Source organism: Dysidea avara, chromosome 11, assembly GCF_963678975.1.
Source record: "Dysidea avara chromosome 11, odDysAvar1.4, whole genome shotgun sequence".
Lineage (NCBI taxonomy): Eukaryota > Metazoa > Porifera > Demospongiae > Dictyoceratida > Dysideidae > Dysidea > Dysidea avara.
This window is the reverse complement of record NC_089282.1, coordinates 25,786,821-25,813,982: the sequence shown is the minus strand read 5'-3', so window position 1 is coordinate 25,813,982 and position 27,162 is coordinate 25,786,821. Positions and strand designations below refer to the sequence as shown.

Here is a 27,162-nt window from a genome sequence, read left to right as displayed (position 1 = left end):
GTAACCCTAGCCTTTCACAAAGAGTGCTGTATAAAATAATGTTGATGTACTGTACATGCAATTACACACTATAGCAATTAAATATTGCTAACAGATATACATTATTGCTAACAGATATACATAGATAAACACAGGGAAAATGTCAGATTATTTTAGAAATTTTGTGAATGCATACACAGAAATTTACACTATCCCAGGGCTGGTAGTAGTTTATAGGAGCATGCTTGGGTTCCTAATAGCCAACTAGTATAGAATAATCTTAAAATTGAATATGTGATTAACATTAATTTTTGTTATTAATTATTAAGAGTATGTAATGCTTGATTCAATAATTCATTAACAATCATTAACAGTCATATAAACAATCATACAACAATCACGACTTCACTTCTACGATCCCTATATTGTCAGTCTTCCTCTTGACACGAGGCCGCTTCCCGTGCTTTCCGTGACTCCCCTCTCAGCTCCGTCCTGCTCCGGATACTACTATCATTAATCACCTTACAGTATACACATGTGATTAAACCTCTATCCTAGTGTACTCTTTGTATACAGGCTGATAAGATGGTTTACCCACTATATATTTGTAATGCATGATTTATAGTTCTATAGCTTGATAATATTTCACCGATATCAATCTGTGTGTGATAGAATAGACTCAATCGAGTACATTTCTTCAAGAGTACAATATTTAATGTAACATAACTCTATGTACATGCAATCTATATATATGTACATTTTGATAAAAACGTTAACGTGCATGGATGGATTCCATCATTCCATCAACATCATACGTGAAGTGCTATAAGCAATCAATAAAATGATAGAAGTTTATAATGATTACTGCACAGATCCCAGTAATGTTTAAGTCACCAGTTCCTGTTTGTTAGGTTAGGTAATCCTAAGGCTGCAGCACATGTTGCTGTCAGACCTTCAGTGCTGGTCACTGTAAAGTACTAATTAACAGATTTTAATATCTACATAGTAATTGAGGTTGCACAATCACTCAAATAATGCTATCTGCCCTTGCACCAGTATATGAGAATGTTTGAGACAGTACAACTAAAGTAACTAGCTAGCCACAAATGCTGTATACATCAATTTCAAAGTTGACCAGTTTTAATAACATAATGGTATATTGTACAAAGCAGTGTCATATGTTCTAGTATTATAATAGAATGAAACTGATAATTGAAGTAACTGTGGTAAATACTGTATGTTAATAGTGAGAGTGCTTGGACTGTTTTCACATACATACGACTACAGTGGGTCACTAAATTGTCCATCGTTGTCTTACTGAAACAAAGAAGCTACATTTCTACAAAGGCTCACAAGCTGAGTGTCATCTAGACTTGGTAACGCCCAACGCCTCTCTTTCCAATTATAACGAGCTGCCTAAAAATAATATAACATGATCACATAATAATAATTACAAGCAAAACCAGATGGAGAAATTACCCAAGTATGTGTAAAAGGTGGAAGATTTCTTCTCTGGACCCATGGCACAAAACTAAAGTAGTTTTTAGGAGTTCCATAATGTAGGGAAAGACAAGCTTCAAACACTTTATCCAGATTTAGATGACCTTGAAAGCACACTTCTGGCCTAAAATAAAATCCCAGTTTAGCATCCACATTAATTCCTCCTCGTGCGATGTACTATGGGAGATAATATACACAAAAATAATATCTCATCTGAATGTCATCATACAGTATTGTAGTACTGTATCATCATACAGTATTGTAGTACTGTATCATCATACAGTATTGTAGTACTGTATGTTGGTTCTATGTTGATTTGTCACTACAGTAGATCACCACCCAATATAGTACCCCTTAGATGGCACCTTATAATATGTAGGTTCCAGTCTTAGTCTGTATGTGCTGAGTAAGCCCTCAATAGATCATGTATAGCAACACATGAACAGTACTACATGACAGCTACCAGCAGGAAATTCATCTGGTTGTGGTAGTGATTTATATTAGGGATCATACTGGTTTGCACATTCTCACAAAAAAATATTGACCTGAAACCTGCCTCACAATACCTTATAATTAAGCTAAATCAAGCCAAAAGCTTCCTCATCACAATACCTCATCACAATACCTCCAATAAGTCGTTACAATTTAAAAGAAAACTATATGATTATGATTCAGGCCAGAAAGCCTGTATACCCATTCATTTACATAGCTACATGCAACTTATTGTGGAATTTTCTGCTGACTGGGGTAATGCCTTCAGACAAGCATAGTAATGTTTTTCATTTGAAATACTGTGTAATGGGCTGAACATACGTAGCAGAAAAAACAATGCACTTCATGTACAGTATAGGGCATGTGTTCAGACTCAAAATTGATTAAATATGACAAGTATCATGCCATTCTTTCTTTTGATGTGGTATGTGTGGGTTTACCTGTCATAATTATGTTAGAAAAAGTAAACAAACAAGTACAAGGAAAACTTTGTAATTTTAAATTCATTTTATAGAGATAATATGTAGTAAATAAAAAGTAGTGAAACAAGGGAGGTCACCCACACCTACAGATTTAGTCATTGCCACAGACTGAAGTATAGGGATTGAATGTCCACTAGTATATCTACAAGTGCAGGTGATCACCCTTGTTTCACTAATTTTTATTTCTGTAATCCCTAATCAAACTTTAGATTCCGAATTTTTCCTTGTATACAGTAATATTTGGAGACTTACCGAAAATGTTGAAGTTCCTGCTCCTGTAACTAGCAGAGTAATAGTTGGCTGAACATTAACACATGCACGCAACTCCAATGGGGACAAACAAATACACACTTCAGCACTGGGGTTAAGTGTTCCTTTAATATTAAAATTCATGACTGCTGTGTAAACAAATGTACTAGCTTGATAATCAAAAATTTTGATACTGCCTCTAGTCCATAAATCTAGCTTCCCTGAACCTTCACACCCAGAAAAATCTTCTTCAGGATAATCAGTTATAAACAAATCTCCTCCCATGTTCAAATACACATTTTTATGTAATTTAAAATCATTGACACTAACTGTGTACTCAATATCTATTAGATCAAATGTTTCACCTAGCACATCAACTTCAGCTGTAACCTTTGAATAAAATTTGAGACGTTTGTTTGTGTCACTCCAATGTGCCCCAGCAAATACACCAACTCCAGTTCTAGCCTCTAATCCTTTTGAACCAATTTTTTTGCCTTGAATGTATGCTAGGTGAGAGGGATATTCCCTAACATCATTTCTGCGTTGTGAATAGCTTGCTACTGTGTTATAATCAGAATTGTATTCATCCCAATCTGAACCTCGTTTAATCCTGCTTGCTTGACCATGCACAACTTGTCCATAGTTGTGTTGTCTTCTTAGTGTGTTGATGTGCTGTTGTGCTCTATCAGTACCAACCAGTGTAAGATATTGGATGAGTAATTCATACAGGTAAGGGTTCTTTAGTTTAACAGCAGTCTTCACTATGGTGTCCAGTAAGTCTTCACTGGGACTGTCTAGTATTTTGTTATCCAACGCTTTTTTAAATATCACTAAGGCTTCTTCAAGGATTTTATCTTCCTCAGTTCCATTCAGCAAGGTCACCAAAGCCTTTTGTACAGCTGGTTGATCAAGGTGAACACCAAGTCCCCTAATAACAGAAATCTGTGTGTCAATGTCATTATGATCAAGACTGGACAATAAAGCATCAATGGCTAATTTAGAGCCAGTGTTACCGAGAGCATAGTTTAAGAGAATGATCAATTCAGTGTTATTGGTAGATGATTTAACAGTGTCAAGTCTCCTAAGAAATTCACCGACTACAACACTCTGAATAGCATGGTCATTGTTCCTAGCTATTGCTCCTAATACCAGCAGCAAACCATCATCATTGGATGGGTTGATATTAATGACAGTATCTACTAGTTCAGGTCCAGCATTACTAATCTGAGCCAACTGATGTAACAAGATGTCTCGTTCATCTTTTTCCATACTCTTTGTCAGTAGTGACCCAAGTATCTGCAATAATAAAATTATTATTGTGCATTTATTGCTGAGACCAGCTAGCAGTATTGTGTATATATCATAATGTATTTATTGTATGATAATATCTTCCACAGTTATATATACCTGTTGTGATCTCAAGCTACCATCTACAGCCAGGAAGGAATATAGCAGTTTTCTCATTTCCACACTTTGTGGTTTGTTAGATAATCGTATCTACACATTTTGTATACAATTTAATGATCTGAATATATACAGTATCTTTTGTATGTACCTTCTTGTAATACTCTATCAACTGGTCTACTGCTGGTGTGTGGTGTGACGGAGTACCATGTTTTGCCTCCAATTCCAACAGCTCTTTGAAGCTGTTCACTACATTAGCTAACAAGTGTAAAGAATGCACAATCATTTCCACACACATAATTAATTTACCTAATTCAGGATCAGTAGGATTCTTGTAAAGTCTTTCAAATAGTCCAGCAACAGATGGTATTGTATCTCTGATCTTTCTAATTCTAGACTGACCAAACTTAGCTGTACACATGTGGAAGACACACCATAGTTGTGACAACTTACAAGTGTAATGAAATCCTTAGAAATTAATGTAGGTGTTTAAGAAATCTGCTAGACCTCAAACTTCCTATATTAACGTATATTATTGCACCCATTACTCATTCTACCATACAATGTTGCTTGAGTATCTTGAATAAATCCTAATAATTCAGAGCGTTCAAGGTTTATTAATGATCCTATCAAATAATGATCAACTCAAAGTTTAAAATCTTTTATGTACACTTGACATTTGACTTTGAGTAATATCACAGGTTTTAGGAAATCTAAGAGAAATATGAGACCACTTGTACAAAGCAGTATGGAGGCATGGAATTAATCATAAAATTCTTTAGGCCATGCAGCTACTGGCAGGATTGTGATGGGGATGCTTATTACATGCTAATGGTGCTATCCATCTAAAAACTCTGTCTGTCTCAAATCTTTTGCAATACTTTGAGCAGCTGTAAATATTTTGATTAATCTATGATATTTTTCAATGCAGAGCAGACAAGGTGATACACAAATTAATAAACAGTTGCAACACACTATAATAATACAGTAGAATACATACTTGTCAAGATGAAGAACTGTATTTAGGTAATGATATATATGCAAGGTTAAGTTAAAGAGTTGAGATGACTAGAAAAATATTTATTTTCTTGAGAACTTTTCCGAGCTCATTTTGCCACTAACTTTGTTTACACAATACTAGCTAGATGAATTAGTGTAACATAGGGGTATGTATAATAACAAGCCAACACCAGATTAATAGCAAGACAACAGTGCTCTGTTTAGACGCCAATGTTATGGTATAGTTCTTACTACATATGTATGTAGCATGTTTGTTGAAATATACATGCAATACATGCAATATATATATATATATATAATTATAACACTAGTACTACTGTGTTATTATTATCAAGAGTATATATACTCTTGTTATTATTGACTGACTAACAGTGCTCAAAATAATGCTCACCAACCTGACAATTTCTGGTCAATATTGCATATTTTGTATTGTTGTCCAGATGCTGTGTCTAGATAGCTGAGAACACTAGAGCAGCCTCACTAATTTCAATACAGAATTTGAAAGACCTAGTCGCATATTGTAAGCTGTTTTACTTCTTGTAGATTCACTTAAACCATTGAATAGCTGTACTTGTAAAGCCATACAATAAGTGAAAGAAAAGACTTTTTAAGGTTTGTGTCTCTAATCTACATATATTAACTTTACATGTTCATTTGCAAGCCCGATATTTTAACCACTACAAACACAGAATTGTTTCCACTACCAAGAGTTCATATTTTATAATACATATAAACTTACCCTTTCTACTTTCCATAACTACCTGTCTCTATGCCTACTCTATGATATAATCAATAAACAGTATTTATCACTACCAGAATCTAAAACTACTGTACAAGGGGTATGTAAAACCCTTCAAGCTTGAAATTGTAACACACATGCAGATCTCTATTGACTGTACCTTCTATAAATCATGGTGAAAAGTGCTGCAAATGGTTCGGTAATGATGCATAACAAATTTTTAGACATGGCAAAGGCAACTATTATCCCTAGCAAGCAACTTGCAATATGAATCTGTGTAGCAGTTATCTCAATATAATATCATATGCTCTTCAAGCTTTTCTACTTACTTATCCTATACTAGCTATACGTATTAGCAAGAGTTCATAATATAAATGTATATATTATGAACTCTTGGTATTAGCTAGCATCAGGCAGGGTAAGTACAATGAGTTCCTGTGTGAGGCAATTCAAGTGCTAGGCTTTAAAGGGTTTGACATGTAGTTTTAGACCAGTCTTGTTTCTTTTTTTGCCTTTTAGTAATCTCTATTTCCCATGCTTTATACACAAAATTTTATGCAATCTGCAAGAAAATCTGTGCATTTTTATGGAATAAAAACTATGACCTATCCATAAGTGTGTAACATTGTACATTAAGGACTATGGAGGTTTGCACACTTTCTCACAAAAATTTATTGACCAGAAACCAATACCTTCAGTGCAGTCTTGGTTTGGTAGAAACAAGCCCAAAAGTGTCTTCAGCGTGGCCAAATATGAGTTGCTATGAAATTTTTAAACATTATATTATTTTCTACTAACTTCCAAGGCACACTAACTGCCTACTCAATGCATTCAGACAAGTGTAATTCGGTAATGGCTCAAGCTATGAGTGTGTTTTTCACTGTTTAATGTTGCCTCAGCATTTGGTATACTGCAGTACATACAATGTACATATCATGGATTTACTTTTGTCTTTCTTCTTGCTGATAGTGCAAGGTGTTGATTCACAGTAACATGCAATGGTTTCCCTCATTGATTTGTAACAGAAATCATCCATTATCATCCATAATGACTGGATTTATTACAGAGGTGTTTCTCACAATGTCCTTCATTTTTAACACTATGTACCAATAGGTGATTACATAGCTAAAAATGATTTACAGTAGGAGCTCCATTATCCGAACACCTGTGTCATAAAAGTTTTCAGATAAATGAATTGGTTTAAATAAATGAAGCCCATTCATTATGAGTTTCATTCAACTATTCTAATAGAACACATATTTACTCTAATAGAATGTTCACCAAGACAAGATACTCTAATAAAGCAGTCACTTATATTGTTTGAATAATCAAGGTTTGAGATTCAGATAATCAAGGTCCTACTGTACTTAGCTTTGTAAAGTCATGCAAAGAGCAAGAAGACATTTAAGTTTAATAATTATGTATTAATGCTTCTCCAATCCATTGGAAGCCCTATATCAACTATATTTTAAAAGTACTGTCATGTTATATAAAAGTTTATGCTAAGCAACAGTGTTGTTGCACACCACTAACTGTTTGACTTAGATCATGCACAGATCAGAACTGCATGTGTGTAGTACTAAAAGCCACACGCACAATCTATTATGGACTATACACCACAATTCCTTATCTAGAAAGCTGAAAACACAGCCTAGTCCACTTTCAAGAAGACACAATAGCTACATTGGCATTTGGTAACTTTGAGATTTGAGATTTTGTAGTTGAGAGGGATCTATAAATACTGAATAGCTACATGCAATTATGATGGTTGACTTGATATAAATGTGTACAAGGTACATTAAAGGTACAAAATACAGAAGCATAGCAACTAAACTTGAAGTGAGGGAGCTAAGCAGGGTATGGCTGGTTCAGTTTGCATAATGTGTAAACCTCACTCAGTATGCCAAACGGTCTTTTTCTAGGGGGTCAGAGGGGCATGTCTCCATAGGACTTGTAGCTTATCTTGTATTATCAGTATGATTGTATAGCTTGTAGTTGTATTTTGTAGTAGTTGTGTTTTGTAGTGTTGTGTTTTGTATTTTGTTTATTTCTGTATGTGCTCTGGTAGGGAAGAACAGCTTTTGCCGACTACCACAAATAATCAAATCAAATCTTTAAAAGTGGAGGTAGCCCCCTCTAAAATAAGAGTGGGAGATTCTAGCTCCCGTATATAGCCCTCTGTTACTATGCATATGATACTACAAATGATTTAAAATGTGGGAAACAGAGATTGCTAAGAACCAAGAGTCTACAAGCTAGCATGTACAATGATTCTATAACCACAATGGGGTATTTCAAACTCTTCTAAAGCCTAACACTTAAGATAAAGACCTTGATTGAGACTCAATGTAAATGGTATAGAGACTGCAAGGAAAATATATAGGTTCTAGAAAATAGGAGGGTATGTATACTGCATCTAGACATGGCAAAGAAATGAACTATATAGTAATATGGGGTTGTGTATCAAAAATTCCTCGTCACCAAGTCCCTATCTCAAGGATGCTTATAGATTTTAGATTATAAATGCATCGGAAAGGCACCTCTGATAGTCATCAAGCTTATCCACTTATCCACTAACCTATATCAATCACTGCTAAAAGGTTTCCTCTTTCAATGTCAGATGCTGTCAGGTCAGCAAATGTAACATCTCTTTTTCTTCTTCTTTGACAGAAAACTTTTTTAATAGTGTAAGTTCCATTAGATTGAAACTGATTTCCAAAGTCAATGGTATTGTCATAAGTACCATCATCATCATAATAACCATTGTCATCTTCATTTGATTTATCAGCAGGTCCAAAGTCAATTTTTATCTTCATTGCTCCATGTGACTCTTGCAAGATTGAACCAGCAAATGTGGATTCCTCAACTTTATCATATATCAAAGAATTTTGTGGTACTTGACCTGCCATTTTAATGAGGTCACCTGTCCCAACTTTTCGAGTAAATTTCACATCATCAGATCCTTTCTCAAAACTATTATAAAGAGATAATTATATAATATGTAAAATGTATTTCATACGTGTAATGTGAGGTATGAACAGAGCCAGCATCAGACTCTTCAACATCTCCCTCTTTATTTTGAAAGTTTGCCTGGAATGTGCTAGCAATGCTCTTCTTGATATTAACAGCCTCATCATTTTCTGTAGCTTCATAATGTACAGACACAACCTTCCCATCAGATGTCTGCACATAACAGAACTCTCCTTGAAGTTTATCTGCTAAGAATTGTTGTTGATCACCAGATGTGTAGTTCATTGTATCACTATATAATAATGAAAGTACATATATACAAATCTGGCAGAGTACTGTTCTGTATAATACAGCCAGACAAATCCTTCTGTCAATATGTCACAGTTAAGGATATGAATGTGAAGCCTCACTAGCACTTGTATTATTCAAATCAGTTTTTGGAAGTTGGGAATTGGGCAGTTATCATACAGTATGATACTAGAGATCATGAAGGTTAATGGAAGTGTATTCGAATAAAATATAAACTGTTAGAGGCATTATACATAACACTTAGATTTTATAAAACATCATCTCCCACAATCTTCACATATTAGATTGATTGAGTGATAGAGCAACATAATGCATAAATATGTAACTGGATTTGCGAAAAGGTACCTTTTCCATACATTTTACATAACAGAAAAAAAAAAAAGATTTAACACTTGACTCCTTATACTGATTAATTATAACTTGCTCTTAGTATCAAAATGAAGCCAGATACTCATGGAAAATTTCAGGCAATTATATGCCATGATAAAAAAGTTATGAAGGTATAAAGTGCAAAAATGGATCAAATTTTGTGTGTGAAAATGTTCTGCTACAGTAAATTAGACAGAGAATGAGCTCCCACATTATTTGGGTTAGCATCACATGATGCTGGATGGTATGGTATACATTTCTACACCACATGCAAATTACAGTGCAGGTGTTTGTGGGTGGGGTTGGGAATACGTTCACTGGAGATGTAATTTTTTGCACATATAGTAAGTAATACAAGCCCTTTAAGCCTGCAACTGCACATTCACAGTGCATTAACAATAATGTTTGAAGACGAATTAAGTAATATAGATACTCTGAGAGAGTATGCTTACTAGTGCATTCAATATCAAAATGTGCCTCACTCTCAGTCTGGATTCCCACTCCATTAACCTGTTCAAGGTATGCCACTACTTTCCTTTGTCTAATGTGGTGTGTGTGTGTGTGTGTGTGTGTGTGTGTGTGTGTGTGTGTGTGTGTGTGTGTGTGTGTGTGTGTGTGTGTGTGTGTGTGTGTATGTGTGTGTGTGTGCATGCCTGTATGCATGCATTTTTGTGGTGTGTGTTCATCACAATACTGGTCAAAGCCAACACAATGTTGTTGAAATTATGTGTAGTGCATGGTACTATTGACTGTGACCCAAGAGGAGCTATAACCTTTGTGCAATGCAAGCTGTAAAAGCATGAGATATGCACAAAGTGTATATTATACAGATGTAGGAATAGTTAGAACCTAGATGGACTGCCACACACACAATACATACAAACAAATGCACAACATACACAAACAAACCACGTAATTACACACACTACACACTACATGCACATATACTACACACTTCACAATAACACACACAACGTACTTGGCAGCTGAAACTCTCAAAGATGCACTAGATATGGTGAAACAAAATTCAGTAGCTGATTGTGCACCAAACATACCACCTGAAACATGTAAACACACATGATCCTCCAGTGAAGATTACTTACACACATTATATACAATTAACTTTTAGCTATTACACAAAGACAAAATATAAAATGGCAATATTTTATGTACACCTTACTGCTTTCACAGTGCCAATTCACATTTGCAGAAAGTTCAACTACTTCTTGGTCTTCTTCACCATAGTTGTGTTGTGTGGAAGTGTACTGGTATACACACTCTTCAGTGAACTGTTATAAAAGAAACATAATGCAGGCAATGTCTGTTACACACACACACACACACACACACACACACACACACACACACACACACACACACACACACACACACACACACACACACACACATACACACTGCACTAAACTACACTACAGTGGCATGTCTAGAAATTTGTAAAAGGGAGTTCAAGTGTAGTTAGCATGTAAATCAGTGAGAGTGCATGAGTTCGGGAGTGCTGCCAAAGACGGTTAATTGTTCTGAGACTGTATTTGGTAACAGATTTAGTGTAAAATTATACACACAGCTATGTAGGTCACAGGTAGCCACTTGTACACATGTTTTTGTGTAGTGACTTATTGATCAGCATTCAATCCAACTTATCAAATCTAATAATTAATACAACTTTTTATTTTTATAGGACTTCACATTTGACTTAGCTATATGCTTCACTGTGCCACAACAGTTAATTGGCATTGAGAGGTTAATAGCCAGTGTAAACTACTCAATAAACCAATTCATCATTTTGTAAGCTACTAGAATGGTTTCATATATGCATGTCTATTTGTGAGCATGCACACAGCTAATTTAAGCACACCACACATAATATTGGCTGTTGCCAACTAATTTTTGGGGCTTTTGTTGACACCTCCTGTAATTACCACATGTAGTCATACAAAGCAAAGTAGCCATGCCTAATGACTGGCTGTCTGTCACATTGTCATTACAAGTCAAAGAATAAGTTGTATATGTTTTGTGAATATAGCATTACTACACACTGTTAAAACTCAGGTGGTCATAGCACACTTAAACAGCAGCACACCCTAGGGGTGCAGTCACACTTTCAGGATATGGTGTGTAAAGCACATAAGACAAACAGTGTGACTGATAAATTGGTGTGTATGACACCAATATTTATACATGAAAAGCGATTCTCTTTCATTATAGATGATTCTAGTAAATTAAAAGAGGTATTTTGTGGCATCCTTTATCATTGAGGGGCTGTAAGAAGGATCTCAAAGTATCAATTATTGCATTTATGTGCTATTAAAATATAACCATGACAATAAACTCATTTTGTGCTAGGCCATTACACACAGACAGTTCAGATCAATGCACAAAGCTGGTATGTATGTTTGTATCAACATAATTAATTTCCATTAGCTCATATAAATAAATACATTCAATTATGTTCAGACATCAGAATGTAAACAACAGTAAACTGATAACAATACTGTGCACTAATGATCAGTGGGGCCAGTACATATCACATGATACTGTAGAACATGTAAGCCTTGGTTGAGTGAAATTAAAACCCACAATCAAACTCCATGCTTGGTGATATAGGTTTCAGATCAAGCCATCACAGGTCAAATTTACAACACTGAGATCCAGCTATTGACTTGGCCTGACACATAGTGCTGTGTACTGTTTGTAGATTGTTGACATTCCGAGATTGTAACACCAATTGCAAAACTGTAGATGATGCAGCATTTCACAAAATCATACTGAGATTAGTGGTTGACTTTGATAATAGCATTTCATTACATGCCTCCCATTCCTAAATGCATTAAGTGCTTTTTATCAGTTGTAAATTTATGGCCAGTCACACTTTTATTAGTATGATTGATGTGGTGTGCATACTACCCTTGTAAAGATGTGCCAGTTTGGACAGCAGTGTCACACCTGTGCTGGTGTGTTATGACCACTTCAGTATTAACAGTGCACCATGGCATCTGTACCCATGGTATCTATACCAGCGTTGAAACCGGGTCACTACTGCTGATCCGGATGACCCACTGACCCGGATGTGACCCGGATTAATTAAAGCCGAGGCGTTCGATAAGAGCTATGTTTCGGCTAGTCTCGAGCGAGCGAACGAGACTACGCTTTGAGCGTTCGATTCGTGTTGAGTAAATATTGCAACTTCAGCCTAGCTGTAGGTTGAAGACCAAAAAAAAAAAAGGTCATCACCTACTAAATATAGCTACCCCTCAGGCTGAGCGCATGTCGGTAACGCGATGAGTGGGCGTGGCTCACGAAAGAGCTACGCGATAGCGTTTATAAGTTTCCACGTCGTCAAACGAACAATTTCGTGTCTCACGTGATCCAATCCGGGTCAGACCCGGATAATTTGTAAACCGGGTCAGACCCGGAGAAAATGTGACCCGGATGACCCGACCCGGTTTCAACGCTGATCTGTACCTATGGTATCTGTGCCATTCCTCACTATATGTGTGCACATACAAGAAATGCTACGTATTTTAAGAAACAACTGATAGGGTAACTGATAGACTGCTGAAACATAGTTTCAGCAACCTATCAGTTGTATCTTAAAATACGTAGCATAATTGTATGTGCACACATAAATTCATATAGTGAGGAATGGCACAGATACCATGGGTACAGATACCATGGGTACAGATGCCATGGTGTAGTAATGCTATATGCACAAACACACATACATGGACATAGCAACTTATTCTTTGAATTGTAATGTGACAGACAGCCAGTCATTAGGCATGGCTACTTTGCTTTGTATGACTACATGTGGTAATTACAGAAGGTGTCAACAAAAACCCCAAAAATTAGTTGGCAACAGCCAAGATTATGTGTGGTGTGCTTAAATTAGCTGTGTGCATGCTCACAAACAGACATACATGTATGAAACCATTCTAGTAGCTTACAAAATGATGAATTGGCTAATTGAGTAGTTTACACTGGCTATTGTAACCTCTCAGTGCCAATTAACTGTTGTGGCACAGTGGAGCATATAGCTACTGTAAGTCAAATGTGAAGTCCTATAAAAATAAAAAGTTGTATTAATCATTAGATTTGATAAGTTGGATTGAATGCTGATCAATAAGTCACTACACAAAAACATGTGTACAAGTGGCTACCTGTGTATATAATTCAAATGCAGTCTCAGAGCATGTAGCTGTCTTTGGCAGCATTCCACCACACTCCCCTAGAACATGCACTCTCATGTACATGTACACTACACTAGAACCCCCTTTTACAAGTTTCTAGACATGCCACTGTAGTGTAGTGCAGTGTATGTGCGTGTGCATGCATTCGTGTTTGTATGAGTGTGTGCTTGCATGTGTGTGTGTGTAGTGTACACTGTGCGTGTTTGTCAGCTTTGTTCTTGACCACATTTTTGCAATGCATTATGCTAACCATAATCTATATATTGTGGGAAATTTTATGTTCACAGAGTTATTGCATAGCATAAATAACTGCTTGACCACACAAACCACACATAGAAATAAGTATTCTTATATGCTATTGTTCTGCAATAATGTGTGTGTGTGTGTGTGTGTGTGTGTGTGTGTGTGTGTGTGTGTGTGTGTGTGTGTGTGTGTGTGTGTGTGTGTGTGTGTGTGTGTGTGTGTGTGTGTGTGTGTGTGTGTGTGTGTGTGTGTGTGTGTGTGTGTGTGTGTGTGTGTGTGTGTGTGTGTGTGTGTGTGTGTGTGTGTGTGTGTGTGTGTGTGTGTGTGTGTGTGTGTGTGTGTGTGTGTGTGTGTGTGTGTGTGTGTGTGTGTGTGTGTGTGTGTGTGTGTGTGTGTGTGTGTGTGTGTGTGTGTGTGTGTGTGTGTGTGTGTGTGTGTGTGTGTGTGTGTGTGTGTGTGTGTGTGTGTGTGTGTGTGTGTGTGTGTGTGTGTGTGTGTGTGTGTGTGTGTGTGTGTGTGTGTGTGTGTGTGTGTGTGTGTGTGTGTGTGTGTGTGTGTGTGTGTGTGTACATGTATACATGTGTATGTATGTGCATATGTGCGTGATCTTCCTTTATCGTTAATGTATGGCAAAAGTTACATTGATATGCATTTGGTGACTATTTTGAAAATTGCTAATTACCACATGTAGCCATACATAACAAGGTAGTTATGTCTAATGGTTCATACATATATCATTGAAATACTACCCTAGCAATTCAGTATTATTGTGAATATACATGTGGGCGGATCCAATGGGAGGGGCACAAACAGGCTAAGTTGTAGGTGGTTGGGGAGAGCCAGATTCTCTTGTTAGTTGCTGCATTTTTGAAGCAGCAAATGATTACCTCTTAGTAGTGTCTCACTGATGATTTTTGCCATTTTGGTCTTTGCAGATGGTTGTGAGGTCGTAAAAGGTTCTGAATGTCTTTAACAACAGCAACACAATAATTAGTTTTAGAGGCGCTTAGTGTGCATAAAGGTGCTGGGAAACAATTTCACAAATAGTTTGACTTTGGCCATGGTTCGCTTTGGTTTCAGATGAATTTGTAATAAATGCTAGTGAAATGTGCATATTTTCATGAGTTCTATAAACTGATATTGGCCTGACAAACTTTAGAATTTTAATCAGAAGTATGGCTGGTTCCTCCACAAGGTTGGGGGGGTGTGCCCCAAATGCCTTATCCTGTATCTACTATTGATACAATTATTTGCTTGAGCCTTAGTCATACAAGTTGATTGTAAACATTTATTTCATGTGTGCATGCTCTAGGGGACATGCATGCATATGCCCCCTCTCCCAGGAAAGTAGATGTTTTGAGTCTGAGACTGCATATACATGTTGTGTAGTAATTTTTTGATCAGTATATAACTTTTTATCAGTTTTTATGGGGTTTCACATGTGACTTGCAATTAGTTATATATTTGTTATAGACTATGCCCCACTGTGCCACAATGTTATAATAGCTAGTGTAAACAGCCTATTCATCATTAAGGTGTCCTATTATGTATAGACCTTCAGCGCTTGTGTTGTAAAGCCTTAATAAATAAATAAATAAATTTTGGAGAGGCTACTAGAATAGTTTCTGTACTTTTTGTACTGGAACATGACATACCTCCACCAACCCCTCCCCCAGGATCTGAGACTGCATTTGGTTACAGGTTTAGTGCAAAAAACGCAGGTAGCTACATGTGTGCATTCAATGCAACCTTTTTGGGGGGGGGCTTCACATAATTATATAATTGGCTACATTTATTATGGACTCTGGCTATATGCAGTATGCCCCACTGTGTCACAACAGTTATGTGGTGCTGAGAGGTTATAAATGATAGTGTAAACAGCCAATTCATCAATGTGTAAGCTACTAAAATGGTTTCATATTTGTAGGCATGCCACACAAGTTCAATTAAAATCTCAACTGAGTTTTCAAAAGGAGGTTTCTGTGGAAACCTTGAAACCACCACAACTAATAGTAATTGTTGACTACATAATTGGCATGCATTGCAACACAAGCTTACCTGCACAGTCAAATAACTTACAGAAACACGACAATACTTGAGTTTTAATTTGTACTATTTTTTAAGCCTTGTAGTAATGACACATAACAATGAGCCAATAGACATAGCTACTTTGCCTTGTATGGCTGCATGTGATAATTAACATATTTTAAAATGGCATATAGCTATAAATGTAACTTTTTCCCTATGTTGACAATAAAGGAAGACCATACACACACACGCACACACACACGCACACACACACGCACGCACACACACTACACACACGCACACACACTACACACACACACTACCACACACACACACACACACACACACACACACACTACACACAAACACACACACACACATACACACACACTACATACACACACAAACACACACACACACACAAACACTACACACACAAACACACACACACACACAAACACTACACACACAAACACACACATGCACAAACATAATATCATTGTAGGGCAATAGTGCCCACTATGCAATAACTCTGTGAATATAAAATTTCCAACAATGTAGTTTAGCATAATGCATTGCAAAAATGTGATCAAGAATAAAGCTGACAAACACTTCAGACACATACACACATCTCAAAGTTTCCACAGAAACCCCTTTTGAAAACAAGTTGGCAACAGCCAATATTATTTGTGGTGTGCTTAAATTAGCTGTGTGCATGCTCACAAATAGACATGCATATATGAAACCATTCTAGTAGCTTACAAAATGATGAATTGGTTTATTGAGTAGTTTACACTGGCTATTAACCTCTCAATGCCAATTAACTGTTGTGGCACAGTGAAGCATATAGCTAAGTCAAATGTGAAGTCCTATAATAATAAAAAGTTGTATTAATCATTAGATTTGATAAGTTGGATTGAATGCTGATCAATAAGTCACTACACAAAAACATGTGTACAAGTGGCTAGCTGTGACCTACATAGCTGTGTATATAATTTTACTCTAAATCTGTTACCAAATACAGTCTCAGAGCATGTAACTGTCTTTGGCAGCATTCCCCCCAGACTCTCCTAGAGTATGCACTCTCATTAATGTACATGTTAGCTACACTTGAACCCCCTTTTACAAATTTCTAGACATGCCACTGTAGGATAGTGTAGTTTAGTGCAGTGTGTGTATGTGCGAGCGTGCATGTGCATGTGTGTGTGTGTGTGGTGTGTGCATGTGTACGTGTGTACGTATGTGTATGTGTGTGTATGTGTGCGCGTGTGTGTATGTGTGCGCGTGTGTGTGCATGTGTGTGACAAACTGCATGTTTACTGATTATGTAAATATTACCAGATAACTGTATAATTGTGCAATCTGAAATGTCAAGTGTGATGCACATAACAGTGGACAAATGTAATAGTGTTGTTGAACAAATCACTGTAATTACTACATACAGCCACACAAAGCAAATTAATGGTTGACTGTCTGTTATTACAAGTCAAACAATAACCCGTACAGTGTTACTTGTGTATCAAGGACATCTTGGGACCAACCAATAGTGTTCTGAATATCAAAGTGTTCTGATTTTCCAAGTGAGTTTACATGCTAAGGCATACCTTGGGACCATTACCATCACTGCACCATGGTATCTGTACCCATGGTATTGGTGCTGCTATATGAATTTATGTGTAATCTGTATGTGTGCATGTACTAGAGATACTACATATTTTAAGAAACAACTGATAGGTTGCTGAAACTGTGTATCATCTCAATGTTTATCACATATACATGGAAGTTGATTCATGATGATGTCATCTCACGATGTCACCTCACTGATGTCACAATTTCCTGTTTGGAACAAGTATAAAAGAATGTTTGTTTTGCCTTACCTGGTTACTTTCAAAGACTGCAAGAGCTGAAGGATGATGATCAATATTGTAACATGCACTATATTGTGCATGTTTGCAGTATACATCACTGCAGCAGACAAATACAAGAGAACGGGATCATGTGATGTGAGTAATTACCAGATATATTAGCTGTAAATTCATAAGTATGAAGTTCATATTGATGGTATGCCTCCTGCAATTATATAGTATGATGCTTGTATCTAAGTAACTGCAGAAGTCATAGCGAATTTCAAACTTCTAAATTATAGTGTTTACTTTAGTGACTGGTGAAACTAGTAGTAATGTGTAATGCTGTAAACTGCCCTCTTTCCAATACAGTTTGCTGAAGAATGCATGTACAAGTACACTGCAACACAACATAACTATGGAGAAGAGGATCGAGAAGAGATTGAACTTTCTGCAGATGTCAACTGGCACTGTGACAGCAGTATGGTCTATATATAATAATGCACCATCATTTTTATTCTTTCCAAATAAGGAGACTTTATAAATATGCTCTGTTTATCTATAGATAGATTTGTAGAAAGTAAACCAACTAGTTTAAACTTAAATTTAAATGTTGGAATATGACAAATTTAAGATCAACAGCAAAAGCAAAAAACAATTTCAGTACATTAAACCATTCTAGAAATGTATGTCAAACCCTTTAATGCATATCTCTATACTTGAACTCAATGAATATATGGTAGAGACTACAGAAAAAATTATTGTTAGGTCTACAAATTAATGTGGGATTGTGTAGCAATAATCTCTGCATATATTTATCAGTGTTTTTCTACTATATTACCATCAGACAGGGTATTACCGTATCCACTGAGACCAAATAAAGATCTATGGTGTACCAATTCAAATGTTAGGCTTTAAAGGGTTTTCCATTGTAGTCCTAGAATGCATGGCTAAATAGTTAGATTCCTACATCTCAGTTTGTTCTGATCTCAAATTTTAAACATTACTATATAATTACGTATGTATTAAGCAGGAGCTTTGTGGTTTACTCATACTCAGGTGGTAGTTTTGGCTCACAATCAGCTAAGGAATTCTGTTTCACCATATACAGTGCATCAATCAGAATTTCAGTTGCCAAGTATGTTGCACTATTTGTACTGTTTAAGTAAATTATAATTTTCTACATAATCATTTGTTTATGTGTTAATTGAGCATTCATTTTCACACTGTTTCCCCAGTTAGCATTATGGCTGGGTAGACTGTTTCTCTAGTTAACCGCACCATATCCCCATTAATACAGCCGGGTAGACTACTTCACCAGTTAACACCAGGTCACCATTAATACAGCTGGGTAGACTACTCCTATAGGTAACACCAGCTAGGTCCCCATTAATACAGCTGGGTAGACTACTTCCCCAGTTAATCCCAGGTCACCATTAATACAGCTGGGTAGACTACTTCACCAGTTAACACCACGTCACCATTAATACAGCTGGGTAGACTACTTCCCCAGTTAACACCAGGTCACCATTAATACAGCTGGGTAGACTACTTCACCAGTTAACACCAGGTCACCATTAATACAGCTGGGTAGACTACTTCCCCAGTTAACACCAGGTCACCATTAATACAGCTGAGTAGACTACTTCACCAGTTAACACCAGGTCACCATTAATACAGCTGGGTAGACTACTTCCCCAGTTAACACCACGTCCCCATTAATACAGCTGAGTAGACTACTTCACCAGTTAACACCAGGTCACCATTAATACAGCTGGGTAGACTACTTCCCCAGTTAACACCAGGTCACCATTAATACAGCTGGGTAGACTACTTCCCCAGTTAACACCAGGTCACCATTAATACAGCTGGGTAGACTACTTCACCAGTTAACACCAGGTCCCCATTAATACAGCTGGGTAGACTACTTCACCAGTTAAAACCAGGTCCCCAGTAATACAGCTGGGTAGACTACTTCACCAGTTAATACCAAGTCACCATTAATACAGCTGGGTAGACTACTTCCCCAGTTAACACCAGGTCACCATTAATACAGCTGGGTAGACTACTTCACCAGTTAACACCAGGTCCCCATTAGTACAGCTGGATAGACTGAATCCCCAATTAATGCCACTGACTCTCCATTAAAATTGTTTACGCATGTACAACTGGATAGACATATACTTCCCAGTTATCCTGGGTAAACTGTCTCACCAGCCCAGTTAACACTAGTTGTATATGTAAGTCCCCATAGCTGCATGGGTAGACTACTTCCCTAGTTGCGCCATCATGTCCTTATTAATAGACAGCTGACCATATTTGTTTGTAACGGTAAAGGGGGAATTGGTTCCATATTTGACCACTTGGAGGGGTGGTGTTTTTACTGATTTGTTCATATACTCTAGATAGTACCTTGTCCTTGAGCTGGGCTTTTTTAATGGTGTTCACATCCATTGGTGGGATGAGTCCAACAAGGTCTTTGAGAAAGAGCATCGGCATTATCATTGAGAGAACCTGGGCGGTGTACCAGGGTAAAGTCAAATCCTCTGAGCTCTAGCGACCAGCGTTCAAGGCGTTGAGAGTGAGCCTTGCTGGATTTGGAGGACTCCAGCCATTCTAATGGTTTGTGGTCAGTCTGTATAATAAAATGAGCACCAATAAGATAATGTTTAAACTTACGCACAGCCCATACAATTGCTAGGCACTCCTTCTCTATTGTAGCATAGTTCTTTTCAGGGGAAGATAGAGATCGGCTGGCAAACTCTATCACTGTTCCACATTCCGTGGAGAGGACTGCCCCAAGGCCAGTGTCAGAGGCATCTGTTGTCAAGATGAACTTGTCATGTTTAGTTGGGTAGGACATTACTGGTGGAGATGTCAACATCAGTTTCAACTTTTCAAAGGTCTGTTGGTGTGTGGAGTTCCAGGAAAATTGCACCTTGGTCCCAGTTAGATCACTCAGGGGAGCAGCTATATCTGTAAAGTTGGGAACAAATCGTCGATAGAAATTTGCCAGGCCCAGAAATGAGCGCACCTCCTTGGATGATTTTGGAATGGGCCACTCCATGATGGATTGTGTCTTCTCTGGTGTGGGACTGACACCATCGCCTGAATAGTTAAAACCCAGATGAGAAATGTTACTCTTACCAAAGAAGCATTTGGATCCTCGTAGCGTAAATCCAGCATATTGAAGCCTGCTCAGGACTTGCTTTAAGTCACTGGCATGTGTCTTCATGTCTGTCGAGTATATGATACAGTCATCCACATAGTTATCGACACAGTCTTTACATTCCTTGAGTACTTCATCCAGACCTCGCTGGCATGTCTGAGTTGCACCTGTAAGACCATAGGGCATGACAGTAAACTCCCATAGGCCATATCCCGGACCAGGGCAGAAAGCTGTTTTCTCTACTTAAGTACTTTCCATGGGGAATTGCCAATAGGCACTCCTAAGATCAATTTTTGAAAATACTGTCTTATTTGCAAGCTTTTGCTGTGGGCCATCTGCTCTGGGGACCGGGTACGAGTCTTTCTTGGTAACCTTATTAAGCTGCACAAAGTCTACACAAATACGGACCTCACCATTAGCTTTTGGTACATATACAGCAGGGGCACACCAGGGGCTGTTACTTGGGCGGATAATGCCTTCTTCTGCCATTTCCTGTAGCTGGGTATGTACACGGTCTGCAAAGTGAAAAAGAATTCGTCGTGGTGGTAATCTTACAGGCAGTGAGTTACCTGTATCAATGAAGTGCTGTGTAACATTGGTCTGTCCAAGGGATTGGTTGAAAATTTGGCTATGTTGCCTCAGAATTGGTTCCAGGGACTGGTGAAAGTCAGTTGGAAAGTCCAGTTCATTTCCTGAGGAATCAGTTTTGTAGGGTATGGCTTGTGGAAATTCAGTGTCAAGTGTCAGTGTGCAAATGCTTGAGGATCGAAGTGTCAGGTTTCCTTGCAAGGCAGGAAACTGCTTGCTAATAAAGGTGCCATGGCTGAAATCAATTGTGATGGTATTGTTCATTAGAAAGTCACACCCAAGAATAGCTGGAGCAGACAGGTTGTCAACAACTATGAAAAGCTGGTCAACCTCAAGACCACCCAGGCGGACCTTCAAGGTGGCTGTGCCCACTGGTGAAATATTTCTACCATCTGCATTGATTAGCTTCATGGGTGTGGCCAGTTTCATTTCTTGTGGTGTAACAAAATCCTTGTGTATTACTGAACAGGAAGCACCAGAATCCAGCAATATGTCAATATTATGATCGTTCACTGATCCTTGTGTGTATGCAGCTTTGTGTCTGATGATGTCTGACTGACAGTGCAGGCACTATCTGAATTGGTCGAGCATCTACTTGTGGCCGGGAACACCCCATGCTCGAAATTTTGAGGTGCTCCCTTGGTAGTTTCCCTGATCAGAGTTCCAACAGTTGCGTGCCAGGTGGCCTCGTCTGCCACAGTTGTAGCACTGGACTTGGTTTCTAGGTCTTTTGTTGTAGCCTCCATCAATATTCTTCCCCAAAGCCGCCATCTGTTGAGAGACTTGTGAACAGCCTCTTCAAGTTTATTTAATCGATCAGTGGGGCCAGAAAGCTGGCTGGCCTGCTCCATCTTCGTCTGGTCAGCGCGAGAGAACATTAAACACAGTTCTTTGGCCTTTGCGATCGTTTCCCGGTAACTGACTTTAGGGAGTAGTTTTAACTGGAAAGAAATTCTCTCAGGAAGAGCGCTTATCAGATAAAGTCGTAGCTCAGTAGTTCTAACTGCACCCTCAAGTCCTGGTGCGGCTCTGTCTAACAACTTCTCGATATCTCGTGCAAGCTCATCCACACTTTCAAGTCCCTCTCGATATCGTCACTGGGAGAGCTCATCTCTTGCTCTCATTCTCTCTTCATCACTGTCTGGGGCCAGCTGAGCTAACATTGCAGACTTCAGGTGATCGTACGAGTCAGTCTCGGCTTCTGTCAAGGAGTCAAAGATGGCCCAGGCACGGCCCTTTAGGAGAGTAGGCACTCGGAGGAGTTTCTTCGCTGCATTCCAGTCATTCGCGGCAGCGCACACTTCAAAGTGCTTGAACCAAGACTTGGCATCGTCACCTTGTAGTGGTTCGGGAAGAGCAATCCCAGTTCCTGTCGCCATGTCCCGGGTTTCGGCACCAATGTAACAATTCAGGAATAAGCAACTCAACTAACTTTAACAGCACACCAACAAAACCAATTACAACTACAATATCACATGACACAATAGTTACGTCATCAATAACAGTTCATTAATTACGGTCAGTCATTACAGTACTTCAAATCATACTGAAGGCACTTTTGGGTTTGGTTATATATATATAGCGCAAATCTTCATGATCCCTAATTTATAGTGCTATTGATAACTGCTCAACTCCCAAACAACTCAGTGTTTTGTACAACCCAATGGTCTATAGTGGGGCTTTATATTGACATGAGAATTTTTCTAGCTGATTTGTATGCAATATTATTATATGTATAGTGACACAATGAACTACACATCTGATGATCTACAGCAATTATTAGTAGATGAACTCCAAGGAGAGTTCTGTTATATACAGACATCTGATGGGAAGATTGTGTCTGTACACTATGGAACAACAGAAAATCATGAGGCCATTAATATTAAGAGGAGCATTGCTAGCACATTCCAGGCAAACTTTAAAAGTGAAGAGGGAGATGTTGAAGAGTCCGATGCTGGCTCTATCCATACCTCACATTACATGTAAGAAATGCATTATACACATTATACAATTATCTCTTTACTAATATATAGATTTGACAAAGAATCTGATGATGTGAAATTCACTCGAAAAGTTGGGACAGGTGACCTCATTAAAATGGCAGGTCAAGCACCACAAAATTCCTTAGTATATGATAAAGTTGAAGAATCTACATTTACTGGTTCAATCTTACAAGAGTCACATGGAGCAATGAAGATAAAATTTGACTTTGGATCTGCTGCAAATGAAGATGATAATAATTATTATGATGATAGCAGCACTTATGACAATACCACTGATTTTGGTAATCAGTTTCAATCTAATGGAACTTACACTATTGAAAAGGTTTCCTGTCAAAAAAGAAGCAAAAGAGATGTAGTATTTGCTGACCTGACAGCATCTGACATTGAAAGAGGAAGCCTTTTAGCAGTCATTGATATAGGTTAGTACATTAAAATGTGTTGATGACATGTATCCAAGTGAATATTATGGTGTGTCTTCTACATGTGTATAGCTAAGTTTGGTCAGTCTAGAATTAGAAAGATAAGAGATACAATCCCATCTGTTGCTGGACTGTTTGAAAGACTTCACAAGAATCCTACTGATCCTGAATTAGGTAAATTACTTATGTGTGTGGAAATGATTGCAATCTTCACACACTGTTAGCTAATATAGTGAACAGCTTCAGAGAGCTACTGGCATTGGAGGTAAAATATGGCACTCCATCACACCACACACCAGCAATTGACCAATTGATAGAGTATTATAAGAAGGTACATGAACTGTAGTATGTACTGGATCATTATTTTGGCATAAATTGTGCTAGATAACATTATCTGACAAGCCAAAAAGTATGGAAATGAGAAAACTGATATATTCCTTCCTGGCCATTGATGGTAGCTTGAGATCACAACAGGTATAACTGTGGAAGATATCATCATACATTATCATACACAATACTGCTAGCTAGTCTCAACAATAAACACATAATTTTATTATTGCAGATACTGGGGTCACTACTAACAAAGAGTATGGGAGAAGATGAACGAGGCATCTTATTGCATCAGTTGGCTCAGATTAGTAATGCTGGACCTGAACTAGTAGATACTGTCATCAATATCAACCCATCCAATGATGACGGTCTACTGCTGGTATTAGGAGCACTAGCTAGAAACAATGACCATGCTATTCAGAATGTTGTAGTTGGTGAACTTCTTAGGAGACTTGACACTGTTAAATCATCTACCAATAACACTGAATTGATCATTCTCTTAAATTATGCTCTCGGTAACACTGGCTCTAAATTAGCCATTGATGCTTTACTGTCCAGTCTTGATCATGATGACATTGACACACAGATTTCTGTTATTAGGGGACTTGGTGTTCACCTTGATCAACCAAAAGTGCAGAATGCTTTGATCATTTTACTGAATGGAACTGAAGAAGATAAAGTTCTGGAAGAGGCTTTAGTGATACTAAAAGATGCATTCAATGATAAAATACTAGTCAATCCCAAAGAAGACTTACTGGACACCATAGTGAAGACTGCTGTTAAGCTAGAGAACCCCAACCTGTATGAATTACTCATCCAATATCTTACACTGGTCGGTACTGATAGAGCACAACAACACATCAACACATTAAGAAGACAACACAACTATGGACAAGTTGTGCACGATCAAGCAAGCAGGATTAAGCGAGGCTTTGATTGGGATGAATCCAATTCTAACTATGACACAGTAGCAAGCTATTCAGAACGCAGAAATGATGTCAGAGACTATCCCTCTCACCTAGCATACATATGGGGTAAATCATTAGGTACCAGCAAAATGGAAATGAAAATAGGGGCCGGTGCATTTGCTGGGTCATACTGGACTGACTCAAATAAACGTCTCAAGTTTTTTTCAAAATTTAAAATCAAAGGTGATGTGTTGGGTAGAAAATTCGATTTAGTAGACATTGAATTTGCTTATCGGACATCTAATTCTACTCTGTTTATAAGGAAGTATAGGAAAATACTGGGATTAGATGTGTACCATATTGACAGTAGCATAGATCTTGAATTTTGTTTACAATCAGTGAAAATCCCTTTATGGAGTGGAAGTGGCCAGACTGCATTTAATTACCGCAAGGGTTACTATGTTTACATATCAACTATTTACTTTTACCTTCGAGGAATACTCAGTGGCAGTGCTGGTGCTACTCTTTGTTTTTCTCCATTGGAGATGCTTGGATGTCTTGATATGAAGGCTTCTGTAACTCTGCAAGTCAATGGAGGAGGATCTGCTAGTCTTTTGGTAAGCATCATGTATCAGTTGCGAACAGGTAACGTTTGGCTTATTTGTAACCAGTCAACATTGAAATTTAAAAAATTGGAGAATTTGATTCAGTAAAATGCTATTTATTTACCAAAACTTTCCTGCTGCATGGTACTTTCAAACATACTGTATTATGTATATGAATCATTCCTATATAGAGCACAATACGTGGAGGAATTGATGTACGGGCACGACTGGGATATTATCTGGAGCCATCTGCATGTGTCCAAGGATCCCTTGTGGATAAAACCAAACCTTTTGAAGTTTGTCTCTCCCTTTATCATGGTCATCCTTACAGCTATATTTACATTGAGCCATGGTACCAGTCAAAAACAATCACCTTTGAAGGCGGAGGATGGGTAATTATTATTTAGCTTTTATTGTATAAATTGTATGCTCTATGTTATGCAGCTATCGGTACCTAAACCTCGCATTAGATGGAGTGGTACAAAATCATGGGGTGAATATGGGTGGAGCACATCAAGCCCTAGATCTCTGTTAGTGGAAAAATGTATAAAACCAGATTTGGCAAAGCTAGCACAAAAACTAACTGGATAAAATGAAGGAGAAGAAACAATCAAGTTTTATAACAGTCAATTTAGAACTTTAAGAACAGCATAGCAATTTCCAGTATTCATAGCTGCACCTCCCTAACATGTACAATCAATGTTATAGAAACTTTTAATAGTTAATTAATTATGAAATGAATTAGTAATTAGTTAATTATAATTTTGTGGGTCACATCAAAATGATTAAGTACAGGTTGGTTGAATAACTAAATTATTGGAATTACTTTAAAGGGGGTTGTGGGCTAACAGGAACTCCCTTCAGTTTGCTATAAGTAAATACGTTTTTAAGTGTGTTATGAGGTGCAAGCACCTGATACAACACAAAATTCAGTTTTAAGTACAGCGAAATTATAAACTTCAGTAGAGGGATGATGGACTTGTGACAAGTGTATACTGCTTAATTAGGTCCTTTGGCCACTAGTCAGTGTCATCCTAATTTCTGTAGACGGAGAGTATTAGACTTTAAGAGTATAACTAGAACAGACTTGGAGAGTATAACTAGTACAGACTTGGAGAGTATAACTAGTACAGACTTGGAGAGTATAACTAGTACAGACTTGGAGAGTATAACTAGTACAGACTTGGAGAGTATAACTAGTAGACTTGGAGAGTATAACTAGTATGGACTTGGAGAGTATAACTAGTACAGACTTGGAGTGTATAACTAGTACAGACTTGGAGAGTATAACTAGTACAGACTTG

General features: G+C 37.7%; 2 protein-coding genes across 2 annotated transcripts in view; one reads left to right on the top strand and one right to left on the bottom strand.

Moving 5' to 3' along the window:
- Nucleotides 1-1,101: 1,101 nt before the first annotated feature.
- The window catches only part of LOC136239018 (uncharacterized), a 67,734-nt gene continuing 41,673 nt past the window's right edge, over nucleotides 1,102-27,162 (bottom strand). The window contains exons 2-11 of the mRNA XM_066029753.1: nucleotides 10,694-10,802; nucleotides 10,493-10,571; nucleotides 8,885-9,127; nucleotides 8,444-8,838; nucleotides 4,416-4,517; nucleotides 4,258-4,364; nucleotides 4,110-4,199; nucleotides 2,706-3,998; nucleotides 1,459-1,656; nucleotides 1,102-1,395 (exon numbers count right to left, since the gene is read on the bottom strand). Coding sequence (XP_065885825.1) covers nucleotides 1,294-1,395; nucleotides 1,459-1,656; nucleotides 2,706-3,998; nucleotides 4,110-4,199; nucleotides 4,258-4,364; nucleotides 4,416-4,517; nucleotides 8,444-8,838; nucleotides 8,885-9,127; nucleotides 10,493-10,571; nucleotides 10,694-10,802 — 2,718 coding nt within the window. The 3' untranslated portion in view covers nucleotides 1,102-1,293. The remainder of the gene's footprint in view (nucleotides 1,396-1,458; nucleotides 1,657-2,705; nucleotides 3,999-4,109; nucleotides 4,200-4,257; nucleotides 4,365-4,415; nucleotides 4,518-8,443; nucleotides 8,839-8,884; nucleotides 9,128-10,492; nucleotides 10,572-10,693; nucleotides 10,803-27,162) is intronic.
- Nucleotides 17,868-26,606, top strand: LOC136239017 (uncharacterized). Its single transcript, XM_066029751.1, has 11 exons — nucleotides 17,868-17,995; nucleotides 18,209-18,317; nucleotides 18,896-18,974; nucleotides 23,333-23,575; nucleotides 23,627-24,015; nucleotides 24,088-24,189; nucleotides 24,240-24,346; nucleotides 24,400-24,489; nucleotides 24,578-25,870; nucleotides 26,050-26,250; nucleotides 26,303-26,606. The coding sequence occupies exons 1-11, from the start codon at nucleotides 17,903-17,905 to the stop codon at nucleotides 26,447-26,449; spliced, it is 2,853 nt and encodes a 950-aa protein (XP_065885823.1). The 5' UTR covers nucleotides 17,868-17,902; the 3' UTR covers nucleotides 26,450-26,606.